Source organism: Rutidosis leptorrhynchoides, chromosome 2 (genome assembly GCF_046630445.1).
Source record: "Rutidosis leptorrhynchoides isolate AG116_Rl617_1_P2 chromosome 2, CSIRO_AGI_Rlap_v1, whole genome shotgun sequence".
NCBI lineage: Eukaryota > Viridiplantae > Streptophyta > Magnoliopsida > Asterales > Asteraceae > Rutidosis > Rutidosis leptorrhynchoides.
The window spans coordinates 506,195,687-506,210,594 of record NC_092334.1 but is presented as its reverse complement, the minus strand read 5'-3'; the positions used below and the strand labels follow the sequence as shown (position 1 = coordinate 506,210,594).

The 14,908-nt window shown below is 35.3% G+C and overlaps 2 protein-coding genes across 5 annotated transcripts; one reads left to right on the top strand and one right to left on the bottom strand.

The window, feature by feature from the left end:
* The first annotated feature begins 893 nt into the window (after positions 1–893).
* On the top strand, positions 894–9,588 carry LOC139892783 (disease resistance protein Roq1-like). 3 transcript variants are annotated; one of them, XM_071875906.1, is made up of 7 exons: positions 906–995; positions 1,066–1,132; positions 4,293–4,799; positions 5,462–6,560; positions 7,238–7,393; positions 7,828–8,565; positions 9,110–9,588. In XM_071875906.1, the coding sequence occupies exons 3-7, from the start codon at positions 4,321–4,323 to the stop codon at positions 9,530–9,532; spliced, it is 2,895 nt and encodes a 964-aa protein (XP_071732007.1). In that variant the 5' UTR covers positions 906–995; positions 1,066–1,132; positions 4,293–4,320; the 3' UTR covers positions 9,533–9,588. The 3 variants fall into 3 exon arrangements, with proteins under 3 accessions (XP_071732006.1, XP_071732007.1, XP_071732005.1); XM_071875904.1 differs by having other exon boundaries at positions 7,238–7,558; XM_071875905.1 differs by lacking the exon at positions 1,066–1,132 and having other exon boundaries at positions 894–995; positions 7,238–7,558.
* A 2,648-nt stretch (positions 9,589–12,236) lies between these two features.
* LOC139892781 (high mobility group B protein 3-like) lies at positions 12,237–14,225 on the bottom strand. Of its 2 annotated transcripts, none has more exons than XM_071875903.1 (8): positions 14,117–14,225; positions 13,972–14,017; positions 13,341–13,430; positions 13,177–13,234; positions 13,047–13,091; positions 12,710–12,787; positions 12,535–12,618; positions 12,237–12,445 (listed from the first exon to the last, which is right to left on the bottom strand). In XM_071875903.1, the coding sequence occupies exons 2-8, from the start codon at positions 14,007–14,009 to the stop codon at positions 12,428–12,430; spliced, it is 411 nt and encodes a 136-aa protein (XP_071732004.1). In that variant the 5' UTR covers positions 14,010–14,017; positions 14,117–14,225; the 3' UTR covers positions 12,237–12,427. The 2 variants fall into 2 exon arrangements, with proteins under 2 accessions (XP_071732004.1, XP_071732003.1); XM_071875902.1 differs by having other exon boundaries at positions 12,707–12,787; positions 14,117–14,224.
* Positions 14,226–14,908: the final 683 nt, after the last annotated feature.

The window sequence follows — 14,908 nt, the reverse complement described above, 5'->3', positions numbered from 1 at the left end:
AGAATGATCTTTGAAGGTTGAGAAAAAAAGCTTAAGAAACTGGCATTTCTATATGGATATGGAAATTAGAGGCAAAAAATGTGGTGTAAATGAGATGAGATGCTCGAAAGCTACTCGTTCGATTTGTTAAAAATTCCATTCGTCTATATTTTATTTAGTTGAGTGGTTACCGCCCTTTTGAGTAGTCATGAGGTCTTGGCTCTCGAGTTCGAGTCTTACCAGAGATGTCTTCAAGCATAGGCAAGATAGGCAACTGCCCAGAGCCCACAAATTTAGAAAAGCCCAAAAGTTTGAATTTGTAAATATATTTTTCAATATATACTTAATTAAATCAAATTAAAAATTATCAATAAAAGTTAAAATACCTTGTTTTTAATAGTTAAATACAATGTAAGTAAATAAATAGATAAGTTGAAGTATTATTTTTTATGCGTAGTAAAAAAAATTACGTATATGTGGGCCCATTTTATTTTCGTCTAGGCCTTTAAATTGTTGAGACGACCCTGAGTCTTACCTAGAGATTTCATAATGCATTTGGTTATGGAGTATTCTGGATGCATCGTTGAGTGCTTCTTTAGGGTGACTATACGCAGAATCAGTCATATACTCTTATGACAGTTGTTCAAAGGAAAAGGAACATTCTTGACATGTGAAATGGATATGATCAGATAGTGAGAACTACTTTAATGATGTCCGTTAGTGACTCCAATCTCACTATTAAAAAAATAATTACATTCAACTCGAGTTTATTCGTTTATTCGAGGTACAAAAAATAGTTTGAAATGATTCTTTTTTATTTTTTAATTTAAAAGAGCTTTTAATTTAACGAATTTGTGCCTAACAGGTAAATTATATTATACTTCGTATTATATTTAGGTACTAAATTAAAATCTCAAACATTTGGTCAATTTTATATCATCCGTCTCCGTTCAAGACTCGGACTTGTACAATCTTCAGACCGGACCTCCTGCGACAACAATGACGACGACGGCGAGGTACAAAATACAAAATTCATAATGAATCAGTTGCGGTTAATTAATTTATTTTATATGTTGATTAAAACAGGTTCAATAACTTCCGGTCTATTACACAACGTTGACTTACGAACTACAAATCAAGTTCAGTACCTCTGGTATAGAAATTTTAATCACATACTGTAACATTTGGCAATCAAGTTTTAATAAGTAGATATAACATCATATTATTGATTGAATTGAATTACAAGAGCCTATATTCATAGCTTAGATAAACTTGATTAATAAGAAACATAATACTAAGTCGAAACTTAATCAAACTAATTTAGTTTTTATTTAAATGAATATCAATCAATAAGAGTGCTCCCAACGGTGTGGTGATGGAGGCCGCCTTTGAAGCCGCCCTGCTGGGCCCACTGGTCCGCCCTCCGGCTGCCATGTAACTGCCCTGCCGTCCTCGCCCTCTTTATTTTCTTTCTCAAGCAGATAGCAACACGGACAATATAGTGGGTATATGTATATTTAAGTTGTATTATTGGCTTGTATACTTGTATATTTAATTAATTAAATAATATAGTGGGTCTCAAATTTTTATGAAGAAGTATGTCATGGTTGGGAATGTTTAGTTCTGGGTTAGTTCTGGAGAGGAACTGCTGATGTGACGTTGATGTGACAACTAGTCCTTGTGAGTAAGCTTGTCATGGTTGGGAGCATTCTAATAATGAATATTACACTAAGATAAATATTACTAAATGCTAACAAATCTTAAAAGTCTATCCTGTGTTGGGAAATTACGGTCTCACTAATTCCCACCACCCAGCCCAACAATAATAGTAAAGAAATAAGAACAATACACAACACAAGATTTAACGTGGAAACTCCAAAACAGGAGAAAAACCACCGGCCCCCAAAGAGAGAAAATACACTATATCACAAATTGTTACAATGATATAGACGACTCTCTTAAGCCAACTACACTCTCTAAAATATTTAACTAATACAACTCTCAAACAAGGGTAAGAAAGAAAGAAATAATCAAATACTTAAAGTGTATTGATTGGTGCGATTTGGAATGAAGACTTAGCCCCTCTTATATAACCAAGTCACTCACCCCTCACATCTTCCTCCCACCAATGTGGGATAAACATATCTTCTACTAGCCAAAATAAACCAACAAATCTCCACCTTTTGGATAGAAGAAGATAACCATGCTTCCACATTGCAAGGATAACCGATGTAGACGCTTCCTCGACGACAACTTCAAGATCCTCATCTTCATGCCGTTGACATTATCTCCCAAGAGACAAAACTTGCATCTTCATCGAACATTGTCTAAACCGACAATCATTGTCATCACAGACAATTATAACTCTTAACAAGAATTATCATACTCCACCATTAAGAGTATAGCACTTAGAATATCACATTCCAAGCATTTCACCTCGGCACATGTTGTTGAACAACCAGCTGAAACTTTATGGTGCAACTTCCCTGTTTGGCTTTTCCGAAAGTCCCATCAGCTACAACATCAGTTTCCACCACACAACCTGCATAAATGCCAAACCAATGCCCATGTGTAATTGTGGAACCGCTAACGAACATCCCTTTCCACGGTGGCGCGGACACACCATGAGGATGACGTGACTTCAGAGGAATTCGTCACTCTCCGTAACAACGGAGACAATGTTAGCGTCTTTGGAGCCATTTGCCGGATTAGCTCCACCTGGACAATTAACCCTTACATGCCCAGTCTTCCCGCACTTTCAGCATGTCAGATTCTTTCTAGAGTTTCTCTTCTGCCTATCCGAACACAACACTATCGTATCTCCTGATGACGAGACCCCGTTACCTTCCAGTCTTTTCTCCTCGGATAGGAGCTTGCTAGTAACGTCTTCAAACTTCAGAGTTTTCTTCCCATACATCAAAATAGGTTTCATGTGTTCATAAGACGATGATAAAGATAATATCAACCTCAAAGCTTTATCTTCATCATCCGTTTTAACTCCAATAGCCTCCAGTTCTGAAACAATACCGTTAAGAATACTTAGATGATCTGAAATCTTTGAACCCCCATCCATACGCAGAGTATGAAATTGTTCTTTAAGACACAACCGATTTGAGATGCCCTTGCCCTGGTACAACTGCTCTAGTTTAACCCAAAGCTCCTTTGCCGTTGATAACCCGTGCACATTTGCAAGCACGTTCTTTGCAAGACACAAACGAATCGCACTTGCTGCCCTCAAATCCATATCATCCCATTCTTCTTCATCGAACTTACTGCTAGAATCACTGCCAGGAACAAGGGTGGGTTTACCCTTCAAAGCCTTGTGTAAACCGGACTGAATTAACACATCCTTGACTTGAACCTGCCATAAGCCAAAATTGATCATCCCATCAAATTTCTCTACATCAAACCTCATTGGACTGAACTTCAACATCGTATCCGTATCCTATAGACAACAACTTTCTCTGATTTTGCTCGCGTTTCGAATAGCCAAAAGATGTAGCAGGTAGCCAGGACCCTTTAAATCGGAAATCCACAACTAGGCCACTAACAAATCCAACTATTACTACGAATCAGAAAAAATATTGTCTAACCAGATACCCTATACGATCAATAGAACTCGTTTCTGATGTGGACGATCCACTCACGTGGCAACCACAGAGCATACTCCGACTCCTATAACCGAGACCCCCGTCAAACCTGACGCTCTAATACCAGTTGTTGGGAAATTACGGTCTCACTAATTCCCACCACCCAGCCTAACAATAATAGTAAAGAAATAAGAACAATACACAACACAAGATTTAACGTGGAAACTCCAAAACAGGAGAAAAATCACCGGCCCCCAAAGAGAGAAAATACACTATATCACAAATTGTTACAATGATATAGACGACTCTCTTAAGCCAACTACACTCTCCAAAATATTTAACTAATACAACTCTCAAACAAGGGTAAGAAAGAAAGAAATAATCAAATACTTAAAGTGTATTGATTGGCGCGATTTGGAATGAAGACTTAGCCCCTCTTATATAACCAAGTCACTCACCCCTCACATCTTCCTCCCACCAATGTGGGATAAACATATCTTCTACTAGCCAAAATAAACTAACATCCTGATCAATTTAATAGCAAATGCTTAAACGATTTATGAAGCTTAAGTTTGTAAACGAGTCACTCCATCTACATTAAACCCGTAGGTGTGACTCTTGTATCACGAGTAATGATCCATCTATATTATGCTTATAACTTCTTTAATTATTATGATTATGTACATTGCATCTGTTAATTTGCATGCATTTTTCTTTTGTCAGACGCAGTAGACACTATTAGCAGTTTATTATGGCTTCGTCATCTTGTAATCAACGAGCTTACGATGTATACGTGAGTTATAGAACAGAAGAAGTTCGTAAAACCTTCATAGATCATCTCTTTAGCGATTTAAAACGCAAAGGAATATATTGTTATGAGAAATATAATCAGTCAAATACAGAAAACGAGGCATCTTCTGAACTGTACAAAGCTATTGTACAGTCTAGGATTTTAATAGTCGTATTTTCACGCAATTATGCTTCGTCAACATCATGTTTGAAAGAACTTGTGAAGATGATTGAGTGCAAGGAGAGGGAAAAGGGCAAATATGAAGTCTGGCCTATTTTTTATGACATAGAGCCAGCAATGGTGCGCAATCAAACGGGGTGCTATGAAGAAGCGTTGTTGAAGCATGAAGCTCCACATGAAACAGAGGTTGTGAATTGGAAAAAAGCTTTAACCTTTGCTGGGAATTTATCAGGATGGGATCTACAAAATTTGATCAATGGGTAAATATTCAGTGCGTTAATCCTTATTTTAATTCGGATAAAATATATTTAACTTTCATGGATCTAGTTGTTTACCTTTTATTTTACTTTACCCCTCATCTGTAGTATGATAATTTTTTTTTCTGCATTGAAAGGTCTTTGTGTCTTACTAGTGGCAAAATGAGTGGGTCGGTGGTATTTGGTCAAATACATTGTCCAAACGGGTAACTTCTTGTATGGAAAAGGTCAGGTTGACCCGAACACTTTATGTCTATATATGTTGAAGTAGTTCTGATCAATAGCTAGTGCGTCAAACATGATTACAAAACTAATATGCACGTAATTAGAATACGACTTTAATAATCACCTAGTTTATTAAGTAAAACGTTTTCAGAGATTTGAAACATTAAAATACATTTTTGGTGCTTTGAGCCTCTTTCAAATTTTTCACCTTTTCCTTTCTTAACTTTTTTACTTGTTAGAGGTAAAACACAACCCAAACTTGACCGGTTTGTTTTAATAAACGGGTCAAAACTACCACTGTTAAGTCTTACCATATACTCTGTATCTTACATAGGCATTTAGCTTAGTCTTGTATCCATCACGTGTGCCACCTGTATTTATTCTTCGATCCTCTTCTTTAATCATCTACCTTATGCTGCAACTTCATTATTGCTCTGTAGGGACGAGTCAAAATTCATTGATATAATTTCAAAGAAGATATTTTACAAACTAATTGATGGGCCTATACATGCTGGTAGCTTCCTAGTTGGATTGGATGCTCATACAGATCATATGAAGTTGCTAAATTTTGTCGAGTCAAATAAGGTCAACATGATAGGGTTATGTGGCATCGGTGGAATCGGAAAAACAACAATTGCCAAAGCTATTTATAACCTTATGTATAAACATTTCGAAGCATGCAGCTTCTGTGAAAATGTTAAAAACATCGCGACTCAAAACGGGCTTGTTCATCTTCAGAAGAAACTTCTTGATGACATCATAAAAGACGAGATTTTACATATATCAAGTATTGGTGAAGGGGTAAACGTAATAAAGAGACTGATGAAGGGTAAAAAGGTACTTATTGTAGTTGATGACGTGGATCTTTTAAACCAATTTGAAGCTCTAGCGGGAAAACGTGACTGGTTTGGTGTTGGAAGTATGATTGTGGTAACGAGCAGAGATAAACAGTTGCTCGAAAGTTGTCAAGTAGAACACGTGTATGAAATCGAAGTTTTGAATGATGATGATTCTCGTGAGTTGTTTAATAAGTACGCTTTTGGAAATAAAAAGATTCGTGATGAATATACAAAGCTTACGAACATAATACTTGAATATGCTAATGGACTCCCGTTTGCTTTAAAAACTTTTGGCAGTTTTCTGTTTAATAAAAGTCTACATGAATGGGGAGTTGAAATAGATAAATTTCAAACTAATCGTAACGAACTTATACAGCAAGTGTTACGAGTGTTACGAGAAAGTTATGACGAACTAGATACTGATCAGAAAAACGTATTTCTTGATATTGCGTGTTTCTTTAAAGGACAGAAGAAAGAGTATGTGGTTAAAATACTGGATGATTGTGACTTATATCTTGCAACTAATCTTAGAGTTTTAGTTGATAAGTCGCTTATAACTATATGTGAAGATAGGATAGAAATGCATAATTTGGTTCAAGAAATGGGTCGGCAAATAGTACGTGATGAATCTGAAGGTCCTGGGAAGAGGAGCAGATTGTGGTGTCCAACCGATGTATCTGACGTACTGACAAATGATAAGGTGCAGGGGTAAAACTGTAAATTACTGTCTCTGTGTTTTCTCCCTGACCATAAAGGGGCCGAAACTCAAATGGGTTTGGGTCAAAACAGGTCATGGGTCGAACGGGTTTCAAAACCTAAACAGGTCGAACGGGTTGGGTCGGGTCAAGACCCATTTTTTCTCATAAAATTTTTTCTTATTCGCTTTTTTTATTGTTTTTTTACAAAAATCTACGTTTTTAAAAAAATAATTTTTATTTTTCTTTGTTTTTTTTTTAGCTTTTTAATTTTATTATTTTTCTAATTTTCCAATTTTTTTTTTTTTTTTTTAGTTTTTTAATGTTTTTGTATAATGGGTTTCAACGGGTGTAGATGGACCTAACATACTAAAGGATTAAAGAGGGGTGCATATTGGACCCATTCCCTTTGCTTTCTCAAGACCCAATGGACCCAAATGGTTGACCCAATGGACCCAATTTTTGGTGTATGAGTCTTGATTGCCAGGTATAGTGACCATAAACATTAAATATACAAAATTAGGTGTGTCGGTAATGTTGGGTAACGGTTCAAATGGTTCTGGTCGTGACAAGTAGGTTTTTTACTACAAGCTGAAACGGGTCAGGTTGGATGAGGTTGACCTGCAAATACTTTAATTTTGAATTTTTTCTATAATTATATGTAACTTTCTTTTCTTTACAGGGAACTGAACTGGTTCAAGGCTTGGCACTGGACCTTTCATGTTCAGAAGTCGATATTTGTGGTCAAAGTTTCACGAAGTTGAAAAATCTTCGATTGCTAAACATATATATAGGAGCCTTGAGTAGCGTTAGAGGGACCAATTCCGTAAAGTGTAAAGTGAGCGCTATTTCAGGGAAGCTTGAATATTTGTCAAGTGAATTAGAATTGCTTTGTTGGCATATGTACCCGTTTCAACATTTACCGTCATCGTTTTTCCCTGAGAGCCTTCGTGTCCTTGATCTGTCATATAGTTGCATCAAACAAATCTGGAGTGAATCAAAGGTACTCTATTTGGTCATCAAATATTTATGTATACTAGAGGTGACAAAATCAACCCGCTTATTTATCAAAGGGTTGATTTGGTCAGTTTTCTATTTTAAACGGGTCAAGTAAAAAATATATATGAAGACGGAACGGGTTGAAAGTCACGCAAAGTCTATTTTAAATTCACTCAATCTTCTTAATTTCTTCCATTTGAAGATTTATACTCCATATCATTTTTTGTAATTTATGTAATGCATTAATTTTTAATTCTTTTTTATTTATATTAGGGGTTCAAAAAGTTGACACTATTGAAGCTTAGTCATTGTCCCAACTTAATAAAGACACCAGACTTCACAGAAACTCAAAATCTCAAAGAACTAATACTTGACGGTTGTGAAAATCTGGTACGAATTCACCCTTCAATCGGAACTCTAAAGATGCTCATTTTCTTAAATCTTAAAAATTGCAAAAACCTTAAAATTCTCCCAAATATAACTCAACTTGAATCACTCAAACATCTCATCCTCTCCGGCTGCTCGAAAATGGAAAACTTATCTGAAATTCGCCCATCATGGCATTCGTTCTTTTCTCTTTCGTCACTTTTAACACAATTTTTTCACCCGGTGACTCTGGTATTGCCTTCATTGTCAAGTTTAGTTTCACTAACAGTTTTAGATGTTAGCCATTGCAATATATCAAGTTCTAATTTATGTAACCTGGAAAGTTTACGCTCACTCGAAGAGCTAGACATAAGTGGAAATGATTTTTCGAACATAGATGCAAACTTTAGTTGGCTTACTCGACTTTCATGTTTAAGATTGATTGGCTGTAAGAATCTTCAAGTACTGCCTGAACTTCCTTCTACGATCGTAAACCTTGATGCACAAAGTTGCGTTTCACTACACGAACTACCGAAGCTATCAACCGTGTATAATGCTGGCAGGGCTGTTTTTGATTTTAAGAATTGTCCAAAGGTAGCCGAGAAACAGACCATTGACAGCCTGCTTACGGCATTACTGCCCCAGGTATATATTACATAAATCTTATATATGTATATATTATATTATGTTTTATAATTATAATCAGTGTTGTAAAACTCCCCGATGAATGTTGAGTACTCCCTGAGTGCTCCTTTTACGAAGTGGTCATGCTGAATTTCCAAAATCCGAGTAATTAGTTGTTCAATGGCGGTCAATGGGTCAAAATCGAATTTAATTGGTCAATATTGGTCAACATTCTAATGTGTATCTAGATTTAAATTAGAATTTTAGAGTTCTTGAACAAATGAAGATTATGTTTATGTTTCTAGACGATTATGTTTAACGTTTATGTATATTTCTATGCATTTATTGTATATTTAGACATATAATTTTGAAATTTATTATTCAGTTGTATAAAAAGTCCAATTCGATTACTCGCTGCAATTGCCCAAGTTGCCGATTACTCCCTCAAAAGTCCCAACCGAGTACTACTCGAGAAGCGATTTTTGCAACCTTGATTATAATTATAGTTATATATTATATAACAAGATAGTTGGCTATTAACACAGATTTAGTTTTGGTTGAATAGGGACGATTTGATGTCTTTGAAGAGGTTCATATATTTCTTCCTGGAAGTAGAACTCCAAGTTGGTTTTGTGATAAAAGTATGGGAGATTATGTAAAGGTGGAGTTACCAACTGATTGGGATTACAAAGACTTTAAAGGATTGGCCACTTGTGCTATAATCACTCCCAAAAACCATGATAGTACAAGTACATTTTCTGATATCTACTGCACTGTCAAAAATACCGATGGTGATCTCATCGATGAATGGTCCCATTTAGCAACCGATGATCCCAATTTTGAGTCTGATCAAATATTGTTGAGTTTCAGGATATCGCACCCCAAATGGAAGAAAGTAAAGAATCAGATTACGGTTTCCTTTAAATGTTGTGGCATTAATTGTAAGGTGAAACAGTGTGGTGTGAGACTTGTATGTAAGGAAGTCTAAGGGCATGGTTATTTACCACTTAATGGTCTGTTTTTGTACAGTTCTTAATTCAGTAAGTAAAATTGTTGCTTCTCTGTCACTTAATCTGAAAATTGGCCTGTTTCCAAGCGACATGGAATCAAACAATAAGAGGCAAATGGAAACATATGCAAATTCAGGAGATAAGTAAACAGCCCCTAACAAAAAGCAACAAGTTGTTTAGATATGGTCATACAGTCTTAAACTTCTAATGTTATCTGAAACCTGATGTTAAATCGATAGCAAATCAACATAAGCCTCCTGTGAATGAAGAAATTTCACATTTTATTATAGATAGCCCTATCAATTTGGATCTTCCGACTCAAGTGGTGTTGTGATAACTCTTGATGTATCTTCTCGTCTAGAACCAATCCCCATAATGTGACTAGAGTTGAACAACTGCTAGGTGATATGGCAAAACGAATGTTGTTCGGATTTAGATGGTGAAGCATTGTAAGCTTCCAAATTGAGTCGGATACATTGTTTACATTTGTGTGCTTCACATCTAAGGTTTCTAGATTTATTAAATTTGCCACTGATTCCAGGAGATAGTTTAAGTACGTTTGTCTTAGTCGTAAATAGTTTAGATTTCTTAACTGCCCAAGGTTGTTATTAGGCAGAGTAGGATTGTTCATACTTGTCTTGCCGACGTATCCTTGCATAGGTGGTTAAAGGACGCATAAGACCTCAAAATAGATGGAAGTTAAAAGTTAAATTTACGTGCTTGTGGGCTGGTTCCGATGGCGCTGGGTACTCATGTGGTGAACTATCTATCATATAGATTGGAGCAGAATTTCATCCAAACATTGATTGTTAGCAGTCCTTACATTAGAATCAACCTTGTTGGTCTCTTCTTTGTTGTAAGAATAAGTGAATTTTAGCTTCTTCGCTTGAGGGATCGTGCTAAGTGATCGAGTCGTAGGTAATGATACGCATACTCGAATCTCTCGCAAAGCGCATCACGCTGACCACATGTCGTGTTACAACCCTAATCATTAGTTCAGACTAACACAAGGCGCCAATCGCAAAAACGCGCATGCATGAAAGACAAGACGAAAGGCGCTGTCACAAGCAGACAAGCGCTAATATGCATAAAAGGTTGCCACAAGTGGTAAGAAGATAAAATACAAACAAACAAGTAATAGTGTAGCACGATCTCAACACTGTACGGTGCCATAACCTTTTGAGCGGTTATGGCCGACAAGAAAACAGACCCGAGAGCAGGGCCGTCTTAATAATTTCGAGGTCATAGACGAAAATAAAAATGGGCCCTCATACACGTTAATTTTTTTTTAATACATGTAGAAAGATAACACTTAAATTTATCTATTTTTTTCACATACAATGTATTTAACTATTTAAAGTTACAATAATCCATTAATTGACAATTTTCTATCTTATTTATTTGAATATTTTAAAGAAAATATATACATATTAAAAATTTTGGGCCCTTCTAACTGTTTGGGCCCTAGGCGGTTGCCTATCTTGTCTATGTCCAAAGACGCCTCTGCCCGAGAGGTTACTTTTAATTTTGCCAGCTTTGCAGGCAAAATGGTACGTTCAGGATCAAGCATGTCCTTTTTGGTCCTATTGATCAACACTCGTGGACAAACTAGACCAGACTATAAATAAAAAACTAAAACCTCCGTTTCTCAACTTCGACGACGTCGTTACATCACACCTTTACTATTGTTGGCAGTTTGCGCTAGCAGATCGTGCATTGCTCACCCGCGCTACCGGACTCAAAACATTTCGAGCTCACTTTAACGGTTACAAGTAACGCTCTGTGAACATTAACCCTAATACCTCCCTTGAGCCCTCGATACCGGCTATCCCGATGATGGTGGGTCGACGTTTAACCACCTCTATCGAAACCTTCATCTCACAATGGGGTTATTCACGGTACATTGGACCGGAGAGTTAAACTAAAATGACCCTTAAATCCCCTTGTTCCGTTGTCAAGCATAGACCGAACCCGCCAGATCCATTCTATGCTTGATCAGTAGGCCTTGAGATTGTTAAAATCAGCCAAACAGCCGAAGAACTCCTTTGTACCAACTCATGTCCATTCAGGTTCAGCGCATCATCGTCATCATCATCATCAATATTAGGATTACTTGTTTGGTGTATGTAATCATCACATATATCAATCTAAACTAACAAGTTATATGTTAGAATGTTGTTGATGTTCCAAACTAATATAGATTCTTAAATTCTTAAGGATGTAAATAGATGATGGTTGTCTCGGGGGAAAAAAAAAAGGTTGTGGTATGTCTACAATCTATACTAAATTTAATTAATCGTGCAATACGGATTTGTTCATACTAAATTAATATGGTTTTATCTTTATTACAGGCATTTTACTTGTGAGCCAAATCAAATAAGTATTCGTGTTCAACATGTTCATGGTATTTGTGGTGACTGATATTTAGATAATATCACAGAGAAAATATAAAATAAATACCATTTATATCTCTGTATCATGCAACTATTTTAGCACCGTATGTTATGTATGAAAGTTCATTTTCATAGAGAAATATGTCTTTAACATATTTAAAAGGCAATGCCTTTTAAAGAAAATGAATGACACAAAGATGAACAAGATGCAGTTTTCTAAATACCATAATGCATTTCATAAAAGATTACCCTAGGGCCTAGAAGTTAACAAACAGGTAACACACAAGTAAAAAAACTAAAGCAATAAAACTAACTTGTTCTCTCTCTATGCACCATAGCTAACTTACAGAATACCATTCCATTAACAAACATAACAAAAGTCAACAAATTCATTACTAAAAAGGTCCAGCCTTTGCTACAAGTATTTTAAAACTACAAAGCAGATATAGTTCATGATGAACATTACATAAAAACCCCACTTCAGTCATCATCTTCGTCCTACAAAACACATACACAACAATAGGTTTATCAGCAACAATTTACAGTTTTCATAAAGTCAAAGTCAACAACTAAATATAAGCATATACCTCATCACTGCCCTCCTCATCATCTTCATCATTAACCTCTGACTTAGACTTGTCAGAATCCTCCTCTTCGTTAGGACCATCAGCCTAATATAATAACAAAACAAAAAAACAATCAGTCCTATGATACATAGACAAATTAAATAACCAACACAACATAAAATAGAAAAAATACCACTTTTTTGTTGTAGGCAGCCATGGTTTTTTCGTATTCCTTCTTTCGTTTCTCAGCTTTGGCAACATAAGGTGCTTTGTCCTACAGAGTTATAGATTAAGAAATTAAGGTTTTTGGACAAAATATGAAGGTTTATAAGCAAAATTTGGTGATTTGGGGGCAAAATATGGAGGATTTGGGGCAAAAAAAATAAAATAAAATCCACAAGGCAAAATCAAAAAACCTAAAATTTTTACACTAAAAATTGCAAATCTACTGAGGACAGGTGCCCTCTTGCCCCCACCTGTTTCCACCACTGCTTCTAGATAGACATACAACACGAAATATGTATGTTACTTACAGATTCAGACATTGCTTTCCATGCTGCACCTCCAGCTTTACCAACCTGTAATTTTTTGTTACAGCTAAACCATGAAAAACAGATAACAGAAACTAATAATATTTCTAAGGATTTAGATGGAAATACTTACAGCAGCAACAGATTTGTTTCCAGGGTTTTCTTCCTTAAACTGCTTCCTAAACTCCTCCCTTTAGAGTGTAATAATTGCAATAAATCAATATGAAAACATAAAGAATTAAGATTAAATAACTAAATAACTAACTGTATTTTATGCATGAATAGCAAGTTGCTTACATGAAAACAAAGAAAGCACTCGCAGGTCTTTTGGGCTTGTTTGGATCCTTTGCACCCTTTGCCTTGGGTGCTGATTTCTTCACAGTTAACCTGGAAAAAATTACATTAGAGAAAACATTAATTTAAATCAATCATACAAATGACACATAAAGGATCAACATGGACCACACAATTGGCTAATTACATATAGCCTGAACAGAACAAAGTAAAGCTAAAAATATATAAATATTCCGTAATAAATAAATAAATAAATAAATAAATAAATAAATCAACACATAAAAATAACCGATCCAATCATGCTGAATTTATAGCAAAGATAAATTTAAAAATAAATATGTAGCAAAAAATTTAAATAAAAAAAAAACAAATTCGAGATCTGATGGAAAAATTCACAAAACGACAATAAAAAATTGATGATTAATGAAAACTATAATAATATATCTGAAAATGATAAAAAATAGAGCAAAATTAAGCTTGCAGAGTGTTTCAATCACATAAAAATCACTTTAAAATTAGAAATAGAATAACAGCGTCGAAATCTGAAAGACAAATTTAATCACTATAAACCTAACAGATCAAAAATTGTTATTACTAGTACAAACTATATAAACCAAAATATATAAAATATTACTTTGTGTCGGCTTTTTTCGTTGATTTTCCTCCTTTCATCGTCGGATCTGAAAATTAGAACAAGAGATATAGCAAAATCAGTACTTAGAACGCGTAATTAGACAAAATTTGAAAACAGCGGCGTAGAAATACCGAAACGAACGTACCGAGAGAGTGAATTTGAAAAGTTTTTTTAGGGTTAGGGTTTGTGTGAGTGAGATGAAGAGAAAATAGGGTAGAAAGGGGGCGAATTTATGTAAGGTGTGGTTTGGGCGGGATTCGTTAAAAATAAATGAAAAAATAGAGGGGCCTTTTTTGTGTTTTCATTTTATCACAGCATTTTGGGTTCCCGCGCTTTTGAGCCCAATAAAAGCTACAAATAATTCAACTTGTTTCGCATAAGACTATAAGACCATTCCCAACGGCCCGTCTTCAACCAAGTCATGGATGCCTCCATCCGAGGGCGCCGATGGCATTCCGGCCGCCCTCGGCCGCCCTTCACTTTCTCTTTCCATTTCGTGCTCGCTCAATCCTTCCCCAAGCATATTCCAGGACGGAAATTACTTGCTTTTCATATAATTTTAATAATTTTAATTGTTTGATTGCTGAAATTCTGAAAGTGAATAAGAGTATAAAATGGATGAAAAAATGGTTCTGTGTTTAAATATGGAGAAAGAAGAAGATAGAGTTTGGGGTTTTAATTTTATTTTATTATTTTAATTTTATTTTATTATTCTATCTATGTGGACCCATGGTTAAATAATACAGAGTATATTGATAAATAATACAGTGTAGTACTCCATAATCCAATTTCTAGTCCAATATCAATTTAAATAATAATTTTAAATAATAATAATAATAATAATAATAATAATAATAATAATAATAATAATAATAATAATAATAATAAATTGAGGAAATATGTCATGGTTGGCAATGGTGTGTTATGGGAGTGTTAT

Excerpts from the sequence above, each read along its gene's own strand:
- LOC139892781 (XM_071875902.1), bottom strand. The coding sequence starts at position 14,009 with ATGAAAGGAGGAAAATCAACGAAAAAAGCCGACACAAA. Across the intron at positions 13,092-13,176 it reads GAAACAAATCTGTTGCTGCT|GTTGGTAAAGCTGGAGGTGC; the intron begins GTAAGTATTTCC and ends AAAAAATTACAG. Across the intron at positions 12,788-13,046 it reads GGAAAGCAATGTCTGAATCT|GACAAAGCACCTTATGTTGC; the intron begins GTAAGTAACATA and ends ATAACTCTGTAG.
- LOC139892783 (XM_071875905.1), top strand. The coding sequence starts at position 4,321 with ATGGCTTCGTCATCTTGTAATCAACGAGCTTACGATGTATACGTGAGT. Across the intron at positions 6,561-7,237 it reads ACGTACTGACAAATGATAAG|GGAACTGAACTGGTTCAAGG; the intron begins GTGCAGGGGTAA and ends TTTTCTTTACAG. Across the intron at positions 8,566-9,109 it reads TTACGGCATTACTGCCCCAG|GGACGATTTGATGTCTTTGA; the intron begins GTATATATTACA and ends TTGGTTGAATAG.